At 38.8% G+C, this 15591-nt stretch overlaps 2 protein-coding genes across 2 annotated transcripts in view; one reads left to right on the forward strand and one right to left on the reverse strand.

The window, feature by feature from the left end:
* The first annotated feature begins 243 nt into the window (after positions 1-243).
* Positions 244-10907, forward strand: LOC136249376 (golgin subfamily A member 4-like). Its single transcript, XM_066041347.1, has 26 exons — positions 244-3160; positions 3231-3266; positions 3374-3516; positions 3565-3748; positions 3881-4011; positions 4217-4298; positions 4348-4573; positions 4621-4688; positions 4733-6022; positions 6069-6375; positions 6426-6509; positions 6559-6623; positions 7057-7121; positions 7188-7293; positions 7388-7438; positions 7522-7617; positions 7678-7797; positions 7852-7927; positions 8027-8072; positions 8182-8968; positions 9054-9356; positions 9415-9465; positions 9515-9613; positions 9667-9756; positions 9817-10038; positions 10092-10907. Exons 1-26 carry the CDS (start codon positions 353-355, stop codon positions 10785-10787), a joined length of 8232 nt encoding a protein of 2743 aa, XP_065897419.1. The 5' UTR covers positions 244-352; the 3' UTR covers positions 10788-10907.
* The window catches only part of LOC136249382 (integrin alpha-3-like), a 28199-nt gene continuing 23376 nt past the window's right edge, over positions 10769-15591 (reverse strand). Inside the window, exons 27-31 of the mRNA XM_066041361.1 lie at positions 12358-12471; positions 12154-12300; positions 11539-11649; positions 11346-11486; positions 10769-11265 (exon numbers count right to left, since the gene is read on the reverse strand). Of these exons, the coding sequence (XP_065897433.1) occupies positions 10969-11265; positions 11346-11486; positions 11539-11649; positions 12154-12300; positions 12358-12471 (810 nt within the window). The 3' untranslated portion in view covers positions 10769-10968. The remainder of the gene's footprint in view (positions 11266-11345; positions 11487-11538; positions 11650-12153; positions 12301-12357; positions 12472-15591) is intronic.

Below are 15591 nucleotides of genomic sequence, written 5' to 3' on the forward strand. Positions count from 1 at the left end.
ACCAAACTGCTCTAATTGAGCAGTCAGTATGAATATTCAGTTTAATATAAGTGGCTATCCACAGAAGTTTGAGAAGTTGTTTACACATTTGTTGTTGTATACTCATGGTCAACTGACTATCCCCCTCCCAATTAATAGCAACTCATTTGTGCCCTAGATATGTACTACATATAATGTTTGAAGTATAGCAAAGTTTGTTTATGCTGTGTGATACACATGTTACTTATGATAGATCATGTCAATAACATCAGAACATAAGAAAACAGTAGAAGACTTGACAGCCAAGTTGGATGAAAAGCAACAAGAAATAGCTAACGTTACTGCTGCACTGAATGCCAAGCATGAAGCAGCCATGGGTGACCTCACCAATCAAATGGAAGCGAAACGGCAGAAAGAACTATCAACTCTAAAGGAAGTACTAGAGAGACAAAGGAACGAGGCCCTTTCTGAACTCAGAGAACAACTAGTTATTGAGAAGCAAAAGGAATTGGAGGCTTGTAAAGTAGAGTGTAAGTACTACTACGATGTGAAGCTGGAAGAGCAGAGAAAACTGTTAGAAGAAAGGCACTCACTGTATCTTGAAGAACACGAGAAAGGTATTTCTGCTGACCAGAAACAGCAAATGGAGTCAGAGTTGCTTCACCAGCAACAAAGACATAATGCAAAAATACGACAACTTGAGTTGGAAAGTGCTGAAGGTCTTAAAAACAAGTTGGAAGAGGTTCAAAAAGATCTGATGGCTAAACATCAAGCTGAAATGACAGCTTTACAAGAGAAGTTTAACATGGATATAGCAGAAGCACTACATGATCAAGAGACCACGTTAAATAAGCAACACACAGAAAACATTGACAAAATCAATGTTGATTTTGATGCCAAATTAACCCTGTCTGTTGATACTGCTAAATCAGAACTATCTTCTCAACATCAAAAGGATATTGCTGCCAAGGAATCTGCTCATCGCAGTGAGATTGCCACGTATGAGGAGACGATTCGTACTTATGAAAAGAATAAAAGTGCTTTAGAAATGCTACAACAACAGTACAAAAATGAAATTGATGCTCTCAAATCCCAAATTACTGAAGCAGAAAAATCAGCACTTGATTCTGCTTCCACTAACGCATATTGTGAAGAATTAAAAATGAAACTTTCTGGAAAAGACGAGGTGATTAAGGAATTGTCTGACACAGTAAACAAAACAAGGCTACATCATGAACAAGTGCAGAATGACTTAAACACAAAACTGTCATCTTTACAGGAGGAATATCAGACCACTTGTAGTCAGATGAAACAGGATCATGCCACAGCACTGCAGACACTTCAAGAGAAAGTGGTGAATCAAACCACAGCTAGGTATGAAGCTAAGATATCCACCCTTCAAATAGAGGCTGAGGTGGTTAAACAACATTTAACTGACATTCATCAACAAAAACTTGATGAAGTTGCCAAACAGCACAAAGAAGATATATTGACCAAGGAGATACAACTAGAAGATCAACTGGCAACTCTACAAACAGATCATGAGACAAAACTGAATGAGGTTGAGTTGCAACACATTTCTGAGCTGGAAGCTATCACTAGTGATTTTGAACGAGAGCTAAAGAAGAGAGATTCAGAACATCAGGAGCTAAAGACGCAGCTCACTACCACATCTGCCATGAATAAAACCTACACTGACAAAATACAACTGCTTGAAGAAGAGCTACAGAAATTTAGTTCTGGTAAGTCACAAGATTTGCAGAATTTAGAACATGAAATTGAATTACTTGCTAAACAAAATAATACTGCATTTAAAGCAGCCGAGGCAAAAATTGCAAGCAAATATGAAGAGCAACTACAAAATAAAGTTAAAGAACTTGAAAACAGTTACATTACCAAAATAGCCAGCTTACAAACGGAAAGAGCAATTGCTTTTGCACAGGAGATGGAACAAGTCAAAGCTGACACGAGTTCTGAGAAAGATAAGAAAGTGGCAGATGCCATTGCAGCAGCAGAAAAAGATCAAAAGCTTTCTCTTGAATCAGCCAAACTAGAATATGAGAATTTAATTGCAGAGTTGAATGATAAGTGGCAATCAAAACTACAAGAACTTGAAGAGAGATTGAAACACAAACATGCACAAGAAATGATCGAACTAGAAAATAGAATGGCAGAAGAAAGGAAACAGCAACTACTTACACTTAAGGAGAAGTTTGAAGAAGCAAGAGAGATTAGGGAGGCTGGCTTCAAGGCTGACATGGAGAAACAGCAAGTTGAACATGCTAAATATGTCGATGAATTGAGTGTGAAATTTGAACAAGAAAAGAAATCAGCTATTAATAGTTACAAAGAACAATACTCTTCGGCACATATTGAGGAAATAGAATCACTTAACACTGAACTACAAACACAGAGAGAATCTATTAATGTCCTACAAACACAATTTGAAGAAGCTCACAAGAATTACACCGCACAACTTGAAAGTGTACATAATGACCACCAGACACAAATAGACCAACTAAACACTCACTATCAACAACAGTTAGAAGCTGCTAAGGCTGTGAGACACGCAGAACTAGTTCAGCAACACATGGCCAAGTTTAAGAACTTGACTGACCAACTAGTACAGAAAAATCAAAGTGACCTTGATGAACAAAACAGGAGCTTAAAGCAGTCCCACAATACTGAGGTTGAGAAATTACACAAACGCTACCAACAGGAAGCTGGCTTACTAAAGAATCTATTAGAAACGAAAGAGTCTCAGCTTAAAGAAGTTCAAATGTTTGTACAACAACAGGTTTGTCCAGAATTACTGGATGAGCCCATGGTTATAATAAAATCGTTGAAACAGCTTGTCCAGTCATTTACCCATTCTCAGCTACTCTTACAAACTATTATGCCATTAGAAACAAAACTCAGTAATGTGGCTAAATTGCTCAATGGTACAAGCCAATCTGTTGTAACTCTTAACTTTACTCCTATTCAGTTGGAGACTGACAGTGAGCAATCATTTTCAGCACAGAGTTTGCTTGATTCTCAACTTGAACATTACAAAACTGTTGAAGCTAAGCTACAGAGAGAGTTAGTTAAACAGAAGCAAATTGTTCAAGACACTGAAGCAGAGGTAGCAATAAAGAGTAAAGAAATTACTGAAATTGAGCAAACTCTTGAAAAAGAAAAGGTAATTTTTTCGTTGTATTGTCATCACTAGGTCATATACAATACCTTTAATGTGTATTGTATTTTAATAGGAGGTCTCAGCCAAACAAGCACATGAAATTACTCAGGTAAGCACTTAAAATTTTGATACACATTATGTACTAAATGTATTTATGTACTGTATGCTCCGTCAAGTATGGGAGGTATGGTTTGTATCATATTGTTGTGAATGTAGTTAGAGGAGAAATTGAGGAATACAATGACTGCATTACAAGAACGAAATGTTAAACTACAACAAATGACTACTGAAGAACACGATGACACTACTAATGCCTTCACTTTGATGCGCAAAGACATTGAACAGCTGCGTACAGAAAAGTACGTCTGTTAAATAATAAAGCCTACACTGTACTACTATTGTACTAGGCTAGCTGCAGAGAGACAACTTGCTACAATAGAGTCATTCATACAAGAGTGTTTACATGTGGTGACTATGATGAGTGGGAGTGTTGCTCAACAATTACTACATTACCTGCAAGATGAGACCACTACTTCTCATCTACAACCTGTACATCCTCAAAGACACTCTCCAGCATCAACTGTTGACAGTGTAAGGCAATCATTTGTTGTTATTGCTATTGTTGTTGTTGTTGATGTTGTGTGTGTGCTTGCATGTGCATGTGCGCTTGTGTACGTGTGGGGGAATACAAGATCAATATGATTGTAATGATGTACACTGCAGCCTTCTTCCCCAAGTGATGATGATAAGGTAGCAGCACTGATGCAGGACAGTGGACTATCCAGTCATCAAACTACTGCCACTACTCTTGTTAGTGAAGGAGCTGATACTCCGATGGCTGATCTGACAGGCCTGTATGTGTCTATATGATATTTATATCAGTGTGTGTGTGTGTGTGTGTGTGTGTGTGTGTGTGTGTGTGTGTGTGTGTGTGTGTGTGTGTGTGTGTGTGTGTGTGTGTGTGTGTGTGTGTGTGTGTGTGTGTGTGTGTGTGTGTGTGTGTGTGTGTGTGTCATTTTGAGTGTATAGAATGTGACATATATCAATTACTCCTACTAGACATGGTACATCAGCTATTGACCCATCCCTAACAATCTATGCTATGCAGCAATCTTTGACAGATTCAACTACATCCCAAAATGTATGCGTAATTAAATTGTAATATATATAAGTGTTAAGCAATATTGTAGACCATGTGTGAACCTGAGGAACTGAGTATTCAGAATTATGAGGGCATGTCAGGATTTCAAGATGTTGACTCAGAGGAGCCGATTGGGGCAGGACATCTACCAGTTCAGTTGGTGCTCAGTGAAATCAAAAAACTTTTAGGGCCGAAAGGGTCATCTTCCCCACAACTACTTCTACCAAACCTTCCTGAAACGTCAGGATGCGCAGCAAGTGCTTCTGTATTCACAGGTAAAACAAGAATATACTAAAGCAGTCTTGAGTATTTTTACTATTAGATTCACTCAGCAATGTGCAAGAAATCTTTCTACTTTTGTTGCAGTCGTTTTCTTTTTCTAACCAAGAGGTAATTTTTACAAGTGTGTATATGTTATTATGGTCATTCGTTAGGTGGTAAGATGCAAGAAGGAGCTGACTGAATCTCAGACAGAATTACTACAGACCAACACAGAACTGAATCAATTACTTACTGATCATGAATCCCAGTGTAATCAACACGAGGTCACTGTTCAGAAACTAAAAAGTGCTAATCTTGACTGCGAGTCAAGACTACAATCTGCCAACAACAAAATTGAGACTCTCCAAAAGCAAGTTAAAGACAGTAATGAGTTAGTTATTGAATTAGAGACATTGATTGCTCAAAGCAAAGAGCAGTCTACAGAACCTGGTTTGAAGGAAGAAGTTGAGAGATTATCAACACTATTAGAGCAGAAAGAAGCCGAATTAATGGCCTCTGTAAAGAAACAAGAAGAACTTGAACATGAAAAAGACAATGAAATGACTCCACTTGATGGTGAAGATCAAGAGGACACTGACTCGGTCACATCTACTGGAACTACTTCAGATGAAGAAAGATTATCATCAGTCAACGAACTAGATCATGGACAACATACTGAGGAAGATAACAGTTCAACACTTAACATTATTAGCCAACTGAAAGCAGAGCTCACTAAGAATGATGATCAGATTAAACAGTTGAAAGAAGAGCTGGAACAACAAACAGAAATTATTGCTTCTGTTAAGGAGACAAATGCTGAACTGTCCTCACACAATATCGCTGTTGCAGAATCTAATGCAACCTTGTCGGCAAGTGTTCAACAATTGCAAAATGTTGTTAGTGAAAAAGATGAAACAATTAAGATACTTAATAGCAGTCTTGCCCAGTTACAGTCACAACATGAAGCCCAACAGAAGACATTATCAACTAAATGTAGTGCTCTATTGGATGAAAAGAAATCTCTTTCAGCTGATTTAGCCACTCAGAACGAGGAGGTTGAGACAATGAAACTTGCACTACAAAAATCAGGAGATGAAATGGCAGCGCTGAGGAGTGAATTAAACAATGTTGTTGCATCTAACAAATCTTTGATTGAATCGCTGAAATCAGACAAGAATACTACAGCTGCCCGGCTTGCTGAAACAATATCCGAACTCAAAATGACTCAACAACAATTGGTTCAAAAGCAGGAAGAATTACTACTGAAAGAAAGACAAGTACAGAAGGCTGAAAGTCAACTAACAAGCCAATCAAAAGAGTCTAAAATCAATGAAGAAGCATTAGAACAAATGAAGATGACATCACAGGGAATGCAAGAACACATTGACAAATTAGAAACTGAACTTACAAGAGTAAAGCAAGAAATGGTGCAGTGTAGCAGTACAAAGAATCAGTTGGAAAAGGTAAATTAAATACTTCTTTGTTAATAATATGAGAGTGTTTCTCCAGCAATACAAAACTGCCACTGATGTGCATGCAGAAGAGTTGGCTGTATTGAAACTTCAATACGACCAAGAGATGGTCAAGTTGCAAGAAAGTTTTGACCACAAGTTATCAGAAGTGAATAGACAACATGAGACTGCACTGGCAGAACTGAAGCTATCAAACACTCAAGAATTAGCTCGTGTTACTTCTGAACACAATGCAACTGTCCGTGACCTTGAAGCTAGTCATGCTCGGCAGGTGACAGCCTTAAAACTTGATCACTCTGAGGCACTTCTTAAACAGAAGGAAGACTTAGAAGCACAACATGCTGGTGTGTGTGATTGAACTAGTTTGGTATAGTTAATTGTGTTGTGTGTGTAGGACAAATGTCGTATATGAAACTTCATGCAAGGGAATCCACACAAGAAACTGACAGTCTTGAAGACAATGAGGATAGTGAAGATGGTGGGTTGATATATTAGGTGTACAGTAACAGTATAACACTTGTTTGTAGATGATATGACAACTCCTACTACCACTACTAGAGCGAATAGTATATCATTGTTGCTTAAGATTGCGGTTAGTTTGCGTGTGTGTGTGTGCGCATGTGTGAGCAAATGCCCAACTGTCCTTGTCTTGCTTAGCGGTGTCGGGGTTGTTGTGGAGCTTCAGGTTCCATGACCTCTCTTTGTGAGACCTGGACGGTCCTCCTACAAGTAACTAGCCCTACCCCAGGAGGATTTGCCTGTGCTAGGCCCAAGTACCTGAGCATCCCAGTACTGGTTTGCTGGGAGGCAATAGCAGTATTTTGCATGGCTGCCATAGGCTTTGTTTGTGTGTGTGTGTGTGTGTGTGTGTGTGTGTGTGTGTGTGTGTGTGTGTGTGTGTGTGTGTGTGTGTGTGTGTGTGTGTGTGTGTGTGTGTGTGTGTGTGTGTGTGTGTGTGTGCTTGTAGTGTATATTTTAATGTTTAGAATTTAACGTTGCAACTTATTGTTGTGATGTTTACACAGGAGCTAGCTCCAGTCTTGAGAGATGAGGTAGAGGAAGTTAGGGATTTGTGCAAGCTCACTGGACAGTAAGACTATGATGTGTACTGTTACTTTACAATATCTTCACAATTTATACCTGTATCTTGTGTTAGGTCTCTGCCAACAGATCAGGTTGATTACAATGACGATAAAAGTATCTTGTTAGAAGCCATTAAGTCACTGAGTGATTTGATCACACAGACAGCTGAAGCAACTAACGTTAGTGTTGTACACATTACTAGAGTGTTAAAATACTGTTGTATGCACAGCCTAAATGAACAGATAACTTGAGTATGTGTGTACATCTTTGTAGCCTGGTGCCATGGAGGATTGGCGAAAGTCGCTGCTAGATGCTGTCAAGCAAGTGAGTACATTGGTAAAAGGTGCATGTCTGTGTATGTTGTGTATATGAGTGTATGTGTTTGTTATTGTAATCCTATCATGTAGGTGTTAAAAAAGGAACGTGATGTATTAGCTGCTGCTGTTCAGTCTCCTGGTAGTAGTGACTTACCTCCTGACTATCAACAACTCCTTCAGAACCAGGTGAACATCCTACCTTGTTGTTCTACCATGTACTGAATGTTTTGTGCTTCATGTATATAGTTTGCCAACCATGCTGCATTGCTCAAGGAGCTACACAGTTCAGACAGGGACTCGTTGTTAGCTGAGATACAACAACTTAGAGCATTAGTGGAGTCCATGAGAAATGAGCAGAGACAACAGGTAGATATTGTCATGGAATATATACTTACGTTGAGTATGTACTTGTCATTTCAGCTTCATAATCTATTTGAACAAGTGAAGAAATTGCAGCAAGTTGCTGAATCAGAGAAGAATGCATTGAGGCTGGAAAGTACGTAAACAGCCTGTTTGTAATTATAAGTTTGATACACACACACAAACATATTTACATACGTATGATTACAAAATGTGTCAATATTTTTCATTGTAGTTCATTCTTCAAAAGGAATGCACTCCACTGAGTTGGATAAGTTAAGGTACAAAGCCTGTTCAAAAGTTCAACTAAAATTCCTGCATATAAGATATTGATGTACACTAACTTAGGCATCTTTGTGTCTCTGGTTTATATTGTCTGTGCTCATTTAGGAAGGAGCTTGATGCTGAGCATGAGAGAGCCGAGCAGTTCGTAGAGGCTTTAGAGAATGAGCAACAACGTAGTCATGAACTTGGTTCATCTGTAACTGCTCTTAAAAATGACAACAAAGTTTTACGTGACAAGTTACAGAAAGCTGTGGACCTTGATACTCAGTTACAACAAGCACTGACAGAGTCAGAGAAACACAAGATAGACTTGCTGGAGCAGATCAGTACTCTAAAACAAGATGTTGACCGACTGAGTTCTGAGTTAGCGTCAGAGAGAAACACTTTAGCTAGCCTCAAACAAGAATTGGGTAAAAAGAACGAACAAGTTAGTAAACTTGAACACCACCATTCATCAGCAAAGTCACACCAACATGCTGAAAATATCAAGTTACAGTCACAACTGAATCAAGCTAATGAGAGGATTGAACAACTTGATCAGGCCATGGCTCAACATCTGGAGGAAAGTGCCCAACTCCAACAAGAATTGTCTGCAAAGACATCAGCATTACAGGAACATGACAAGCACTTTAAGAAACTGAAGAAATCACTAGCACAACAGTCAGAGACTATCGAGAAACTACAGAGTAAGACTGCAGCTAAGACTACCCAGCATCAAGCAGTGCTGGGTGACATGCAATTATTACTGAAGGAAAAAGAAGAAGCTCTATCACGACTGAATGGCATTGTTCAAACTAAGGAAGCTGAATTGACCAAGAACACTGACATACTGCTAAGAGAGAAGGTTAAAAGTGCCGAACTTCAAGAAGAATTAAATATATACAAACAACAGGTACACCATATTGCATACATGTTTTGTACTGTACAATATGTAAATACACATAATTACAAATTCTCTAAATGATTCGTCATTGTAGCTAGAAGAACTGAGAGCCAAGGAATTACACAGTATCAGTCAAACTAAATCTCTTACTGACCAATGCACAGAAGCAGCACTTGAACTAGATCATGCAAAAAAGAAGATGGCAAATCTTGAGAAAGAGAAAACAGAATTTGGCGTACAAGTTGTAGCTTTAAAGAAAAGGTTGAGTGAGGCGTCCACAAGAAAGCATAAATCTGAGGCTAACCCCGAGCTAGCTAGAGTATACAAACAATTACAATCCATGCTTGCCAGCGAATTGAGCAAAAATTCAGCACTCCGCGATGCACTCGCTGCAGGGGTTAGTAAAATTATCAGTGTATAGCCATGCACTTATAATGTATGTATTATTCCCTTAGGATGCTGATACATCAGACTTGATCAAAATGATTGAGATGTTACTTCACAGAGTGAGTACTGTGTGTGTTGTATTGTCACATGCATATCCGCCTGTTACAGGAAGAGATACATGCAGTCACTCAGGAGTCATTACAGGTAGACAAAGATCAGTTAGAAAGAGAAGTACGACAGTTAAATAAACAGATTAGCCATCTTCAGGTATCAGTGATTTATTATACTATACAAAGACTTTTATAAAATTTAATTTACAGACTTTGCTTCACTCTAAGCAGTTTAGCCCAGGTCTTGTTAGTTCACAGACTAGTCTAACTACAGATGATGGGGCAAGCAGCCAGAATCAAGTGAATTATTTGTTTGTGGTGTTTTCATGTGTGTACTATTAGAGTATAATCCTCATAAAGGGAGACACTGAGGCTCTACACAGTGAAGCTCTTCTAAAGCAAAGCCTGGAGGAGGAGAGGCTACAGGTAGTATTACTGAAGAATCAGATCAGTACATTAGAACAGAAGATGGCGGCTACACTACACAATGAGCACACTACCAAACTATCTCCCATCATGGTGGATGTGTGTATGCAAACAGTTGAAACTAAACCAGCTGACATCAAGGCCCATGATTCAGAGGTGTGTGTGTATTGTGTATCGTACAGCATTATTTGTGTGTAATTCTATTTCAGCTGATTGAGGTATTTCTGAAATACCGTGAAGCAGCAGAACGGTGTAAGTGTTTGATGTATCAAAAAGATTACCTGGTCAAACAGATGAACACATTTTATCAAACAGAACAAGCAGCACTTATCATGATCAAAGAGATGGGAATCTCAGTGGATTGGTCTCCACGACCAACAATCCACCATTCTTCTAACAGACATTCTGCTAGATTTAGGGTAGTGACTTTTGTGGTACTGGCAACCATTAGACTTCCATTGCTTTGTAAGCGCCGGCAGCAACGAAGAGCTGCAGTGTTGTCTAAACGTAAGAAAGTCATACAATATGTTGTCAGTAGGACTCAGCAGCAAAGGCAACTACCACGACACAAAGAAACAGTGACTAAAATACCAGTCCAAAAGTTACCTGATTACAAGCCACCAATAGCTGTTAGGAGGCCATTACATGTACTGGAGTCTCCCAGCCAAACCACCATTCAGTCTACTGAATATGCTAGTGAACCACAGACATTGCCAGCCCATGACTTTGAGAGTGCATTGAGATCAGATGTAGTCAGTTTTACACCTATTAAAATGAATACACAAGTACCTAAGCAACAAAAAACTACAACTGCTAAGACTGGGAAATCATTTCCAGAGGATCCACAGGTCACAGCGTATCTTCAAGGTCTTGAGAGACTACAGGCTCGCCTTAGAAAAATGTGAAAGTATTTATAACAATAATACATGTATGTGATAGATTTTATTAAGCACTATAAACATGGATTTCTTGCATATTACAATAGTGATGTATGTAAAATACAAAATATTGATACAAATAATTGATGATGGGAAAACTACAAAATGTATGCAACATTCTTTTTATACATTAGATATCATGATACCATCAAAGATCAGTTTCATTACAGGCCACTTCAATAGTTGTCTTATCATTTTCAGGTATCTTATCATTTTCAGGTATCTTATCATTGTCCTCAGGTAACTGATCCTCATCTCTTATAGATGTATATTCATGTCCATCTGATGCTTTCATAGTGATGTATCCACCACTACTTTCTTCTTCGTCTCTTCTTATGGTTTGGTCTTTAGTGAGATCTGGAGTAGCCGTACCACTAGCAGTAACCCATTGCTTCTTTTCTTCTGCCTCTTCATCAGATTGCTTCTTTCTTCGACAAAATCCACACTAAAACATGTTAACAAAAAACTGATTATTGCTTCACTGTTAATACATGTACACTGTATATACAAGACAAGTATACTTACACAGTACAAGCAAATGCTTATTGCAACTAGGACTAAAATAGCTGCAACAATGGCTACAATTATGATCCATATTTCAATACTGTCATCTTCATCTTCCGCAGTTGGTAAGTCTGGTATAAGCGGGTTTACAACAACATCCACCTGGTAAAGATTACACATCACTGGACATACACACCACTACATGTTCACTCACGCTTGAAGTGTCAGTACCATCGTTGCTACCACCTCCAGTTACTCCATCAGACTTAGCGAGAGAAAGCGTAGACAATACTGTAAGAATCCATCGAGTATACTGATCCTTAACCTTTAAATAATAATGAAAGCAACAGTACTGAATACACACTGCCACATCAGAATAATGTACAACAGTCTGTTCTATTAGAGTATATTAAAGGCCAAGCTATTACTTTTAAGCATGGAAGAATGCACAACTATTACAAAGGAACACTAGTGTTTAGTGAACAAAGAGTTAATTAATCAATCCCCAAAATCAATTTTGGCCTTAATGCTTATATAATCACTGCCCAGCTGTAGCCCGGGCGGCTCCTTTGATCTGAGGTGTAAAAGGGATACAGGATCTTTTGTATAGCACTTGAATTGCCATCACGTGCTTAGCAAATTCTTCCTACTATTAACCACACAGGTATGGGAGCCTATACAAGTCTATGTTCTGGCGTCCATAACATACTGGATGGCTGTCAAAGATTTATGCTTTGCTAGAAGAAAATATAATTCTCCAGGAATTGGGGAAATCAAAAACAGTTGCTGACCACACTGTGTATGTCCCATCACACACATACAAACTTACTGCAGGTGGAAGTCGTGACAGCGTTCTCTCATCAACATGAGCCACAATGGTAATAGTTGCAAATGTGTTCAAAGCACTTGGCAGGTTGGTAATGTTACAGTTGATTGTAGTACAATTAGACCTGTCAGCACCAGAGCAGTTCCAGCTCTGGAGAGATAATATGTTATGCTAGCAGTAGTGTTGAAGAAGTTAACAACAACTAACCATTTCAACTATCTCCAAATTTGTTTTAGGAGGATCAATTTGCCTTTTACGACGAGATGTGGTAAAATCATGGAAGTCAACATATGTCATGTCACAGGTGACTCGTGATAATTCCTGTAATGAGAATCGTGTAGAAGCCTATTATTATTATTATTATTGTTATTTATCTAGGACTGCGTCACATACAACCAAGTACATACACCAACGTGACAGTCCCCTGGTGAGGCTATTAGGTGGTGACAGATAAACACAATAATATAGTGGCATCATAACTAAAGGCTACCAGTAGCTAAGTGCCAGTGCATCATTGGTGTGGCAATGGCACAGTGATGTGTACACAGTATATGTATACAAAACATACAGGAGAGAACTATACATTATTGCAGTATTGTATGCAGCAATACATTATAGGCAACATCACCAGGTAAAAATTATTAGCCAATATACAGCACAGTATCAACATCAACTAGAGCTAAATAAGGTTCATCAGTGGTGTAGCAATGGCACAGTGCACACTATAATTATGCAAACACAACTTGCAGGAGATAGCTACACAACACTGTAGGAGTATGCAAGCCAGATGAACCAGATAAAGGAAGACAGCTAAGCCAGGCGAAGGCAAAAAAGATTAAGCACGTATTGAAGGAAGTTCGCCATGCCAGCTGCACAAGACAAGATTGTTTACTTGTATTTTATATGTAATTGTATTGTAAAGAGCGTGGCATGTGTTTTAATGTTTTCTTGTATTGTTTAATTACATTATAGAGCGTTTTCATTTCCATGGTAACGAATAATGACGTAAAGGGCACACCTACGGTCGCCATATTGTTGAACCACGTTGCGGTAGTGATTGTTGTTTTTACAGTGTTTGTATTGTGAATACAATGGTTAACTGTGCTATTGTTGGCTGTTCTAGTGACAGTAGCAAGCCTGGAAGGAACAATTGCTCGTTTCACAAGCTACCAACCATAATCACGCACCAAGGACCTCAAATGGTGGAAATAACGGCAGAAAGGAGAAGAGTTTGGTTATCAGTCATCTCTAGAGACGATTTGCCATGTTTAGAAAATGTTTATGTTTGCAGTAATCATTTTGAAAGTGGTAAGTGCTACAAACTAGGTGTGTTGTGCCGTACTAATTTTATTTAGGTAAACCAGCATATGTTATGAAAACATTTGATGTTGACTGGGCTCCTTGCATTAACCTAGGCATGACAAGGTCAATGTGAGTACTTTGCAAGCAGCTAGTGATAGGGCAATACGAACTGAACAGAGAAGGCAAATAATGGAGGAAGCTGCAACCTCATCTTCTGTTGCCTCTTCCAGTGTTGGTGCACAAGTATCAGAGGAAGATACTGGCTGTGTGTTTGTTAATGAGGGTACTCAAACTGATCAAGGAGTGTTGTGTCACAGTAAAACGGTGCAAAACAACTCCACCTCAGACTTGTGATGTTGGGGTTCAGACAGATGATTGAAATTTTTTCGATGAGAAGGTTTTTTTGTCAGATGATTCCAAGGTACACATTACTACACTGGGCTGACCAAGTGCGCACTACTACTGTCAACATTTGAGTTTGTAATGAAGCCCTTTTGTAATGGAGAGAAACGAGCATTCTACTGGCATCCATTCCTCATAGTTATTTTAAGTTGAGGCTTAATCTGGGGCTGCAAGACCTAGCATATAGATTGAATGTATCACTAGCTACTGTGTCACGTTCATTCCATGCAACACTAGATGTTATGATAGTACATTTGCAGTGGCTTATAAAATGGCCACAGAGAGAACAGCTGTGGAAAACTATGCCAAACTGTTTTCGTGCCTGCTATGGAACTAAGGTAGTGGCAATTGTTGACTGTTATGAGATAAAGATTGAAACACCATCTCATTTAGTAGCTAAGTCAGCAACATGGTTGCAATATAAACATAACACTGCTAAAGTGTTCATCTCAATGTGTCCAAAAGGAGTAACTACCTTTGTTTTATGTGCCTGGGGAGGAAGAGTAAGTGATAAACACTTGATTGTCAACAGTGACTTTCTTTCAAAATTATTGCCGGGAGACATTGTCCTTGCTGACCGCGGTTTTGACATTGATCAGAATGTTGCCAGAATGCAGGCAACTTTACAAATACCCACATTCACACGTGGATGTGTGCAGTTGTCTCCACAAGATCTTGAGAAAACTTGCCAACTGGCAAATGTCCGTATACACATTGATAGGGTGATAGGTGCTACGAGGCAGAGATACTCTATTCTGAATAGTTGTATCCCCATAGACTTTGTGAAACCTAAGGCAGATGGAGAAAAAGCTACTATAGACAAAATTATAATTATTAGTTCAGCATTAAATAATTTATGTAAATCTGTAGTTCCTAATAATTAATTTCATTACATGACAAGTACTGTAACTGTACATTAATATAATAACATTATTTCTTTTGCTTCTTCCGTGTAAATTGAGGCAACTTACGACAGTTTGCACAATACCACTTGTTGGCACGTGGAGGATTCTTCAGATTAAGGCATGAGAGGTGGAATCATTGACCATTCTGACAATCATCATTGTCACATCCAACCATCTCACCGCCCTTGTCTTTCTTGCAGTAGCAGTAAGTATAAGTATCACTAACAGCTGAAGCTGCTGCAGTCTGTGCTGGCATAACTTGTTCTCGAGAATGCCATTTTGCCAGCAGTTCTGGAAGAATACATAATTCAAAAAAATGAGAACTTTTGTCAACTATGTCTTTGATCAGGTGTTCATCTCAAAATATTCTCTGGATTGAGATGCTTGCATTACCATCACGAAAAGTCGCAACTACAAAATCAGCATAATCAGCAGAACACACAAAGAGCTGAGTCTGTACTTGATAGTAGTACATGTGTGTTTTCAAAATGTTACCATCATCTTGAATGTAGGGAGCTGATGATGGTTCAACATCATGAACGCAATAAGGGCACTTGACTTCCAGTACCCATATTCCAGTGCAGCATTCACACTGGATATTACCATCTGGACTAGCCCCAATGAAGGGATATGTGATGCTAATAATAAGCCCACTTTCCTTGCAAACAAAGCCAGAGTGAACATCTTTCATGATGTCTGCATATGCTGACCTTGCTGAAGTCTCGTGTTCACACCCCCACTTAGTAGCCTTAGAGGAGAAATTATTTATCTCTGGATAACAAATTCGTCGAATCAGATTCTGTGAAGGGTTCCAGGATCTGTAACACAGACG

The sequence above is a fragment of the Dysidea avara genome, chromosome 3, assembly GCF_963678975.1.
Source record: "Dysidea avara chromosome 3, odDysAvar1.4, whole genome shotgun sequence".
NCBI classification, from domain to species: Eukaryota; Metazoa; Porifera; class Demospongiae; order Dictyoceratida; family Dysideidae; genus Dysidea; species Dysidea avara.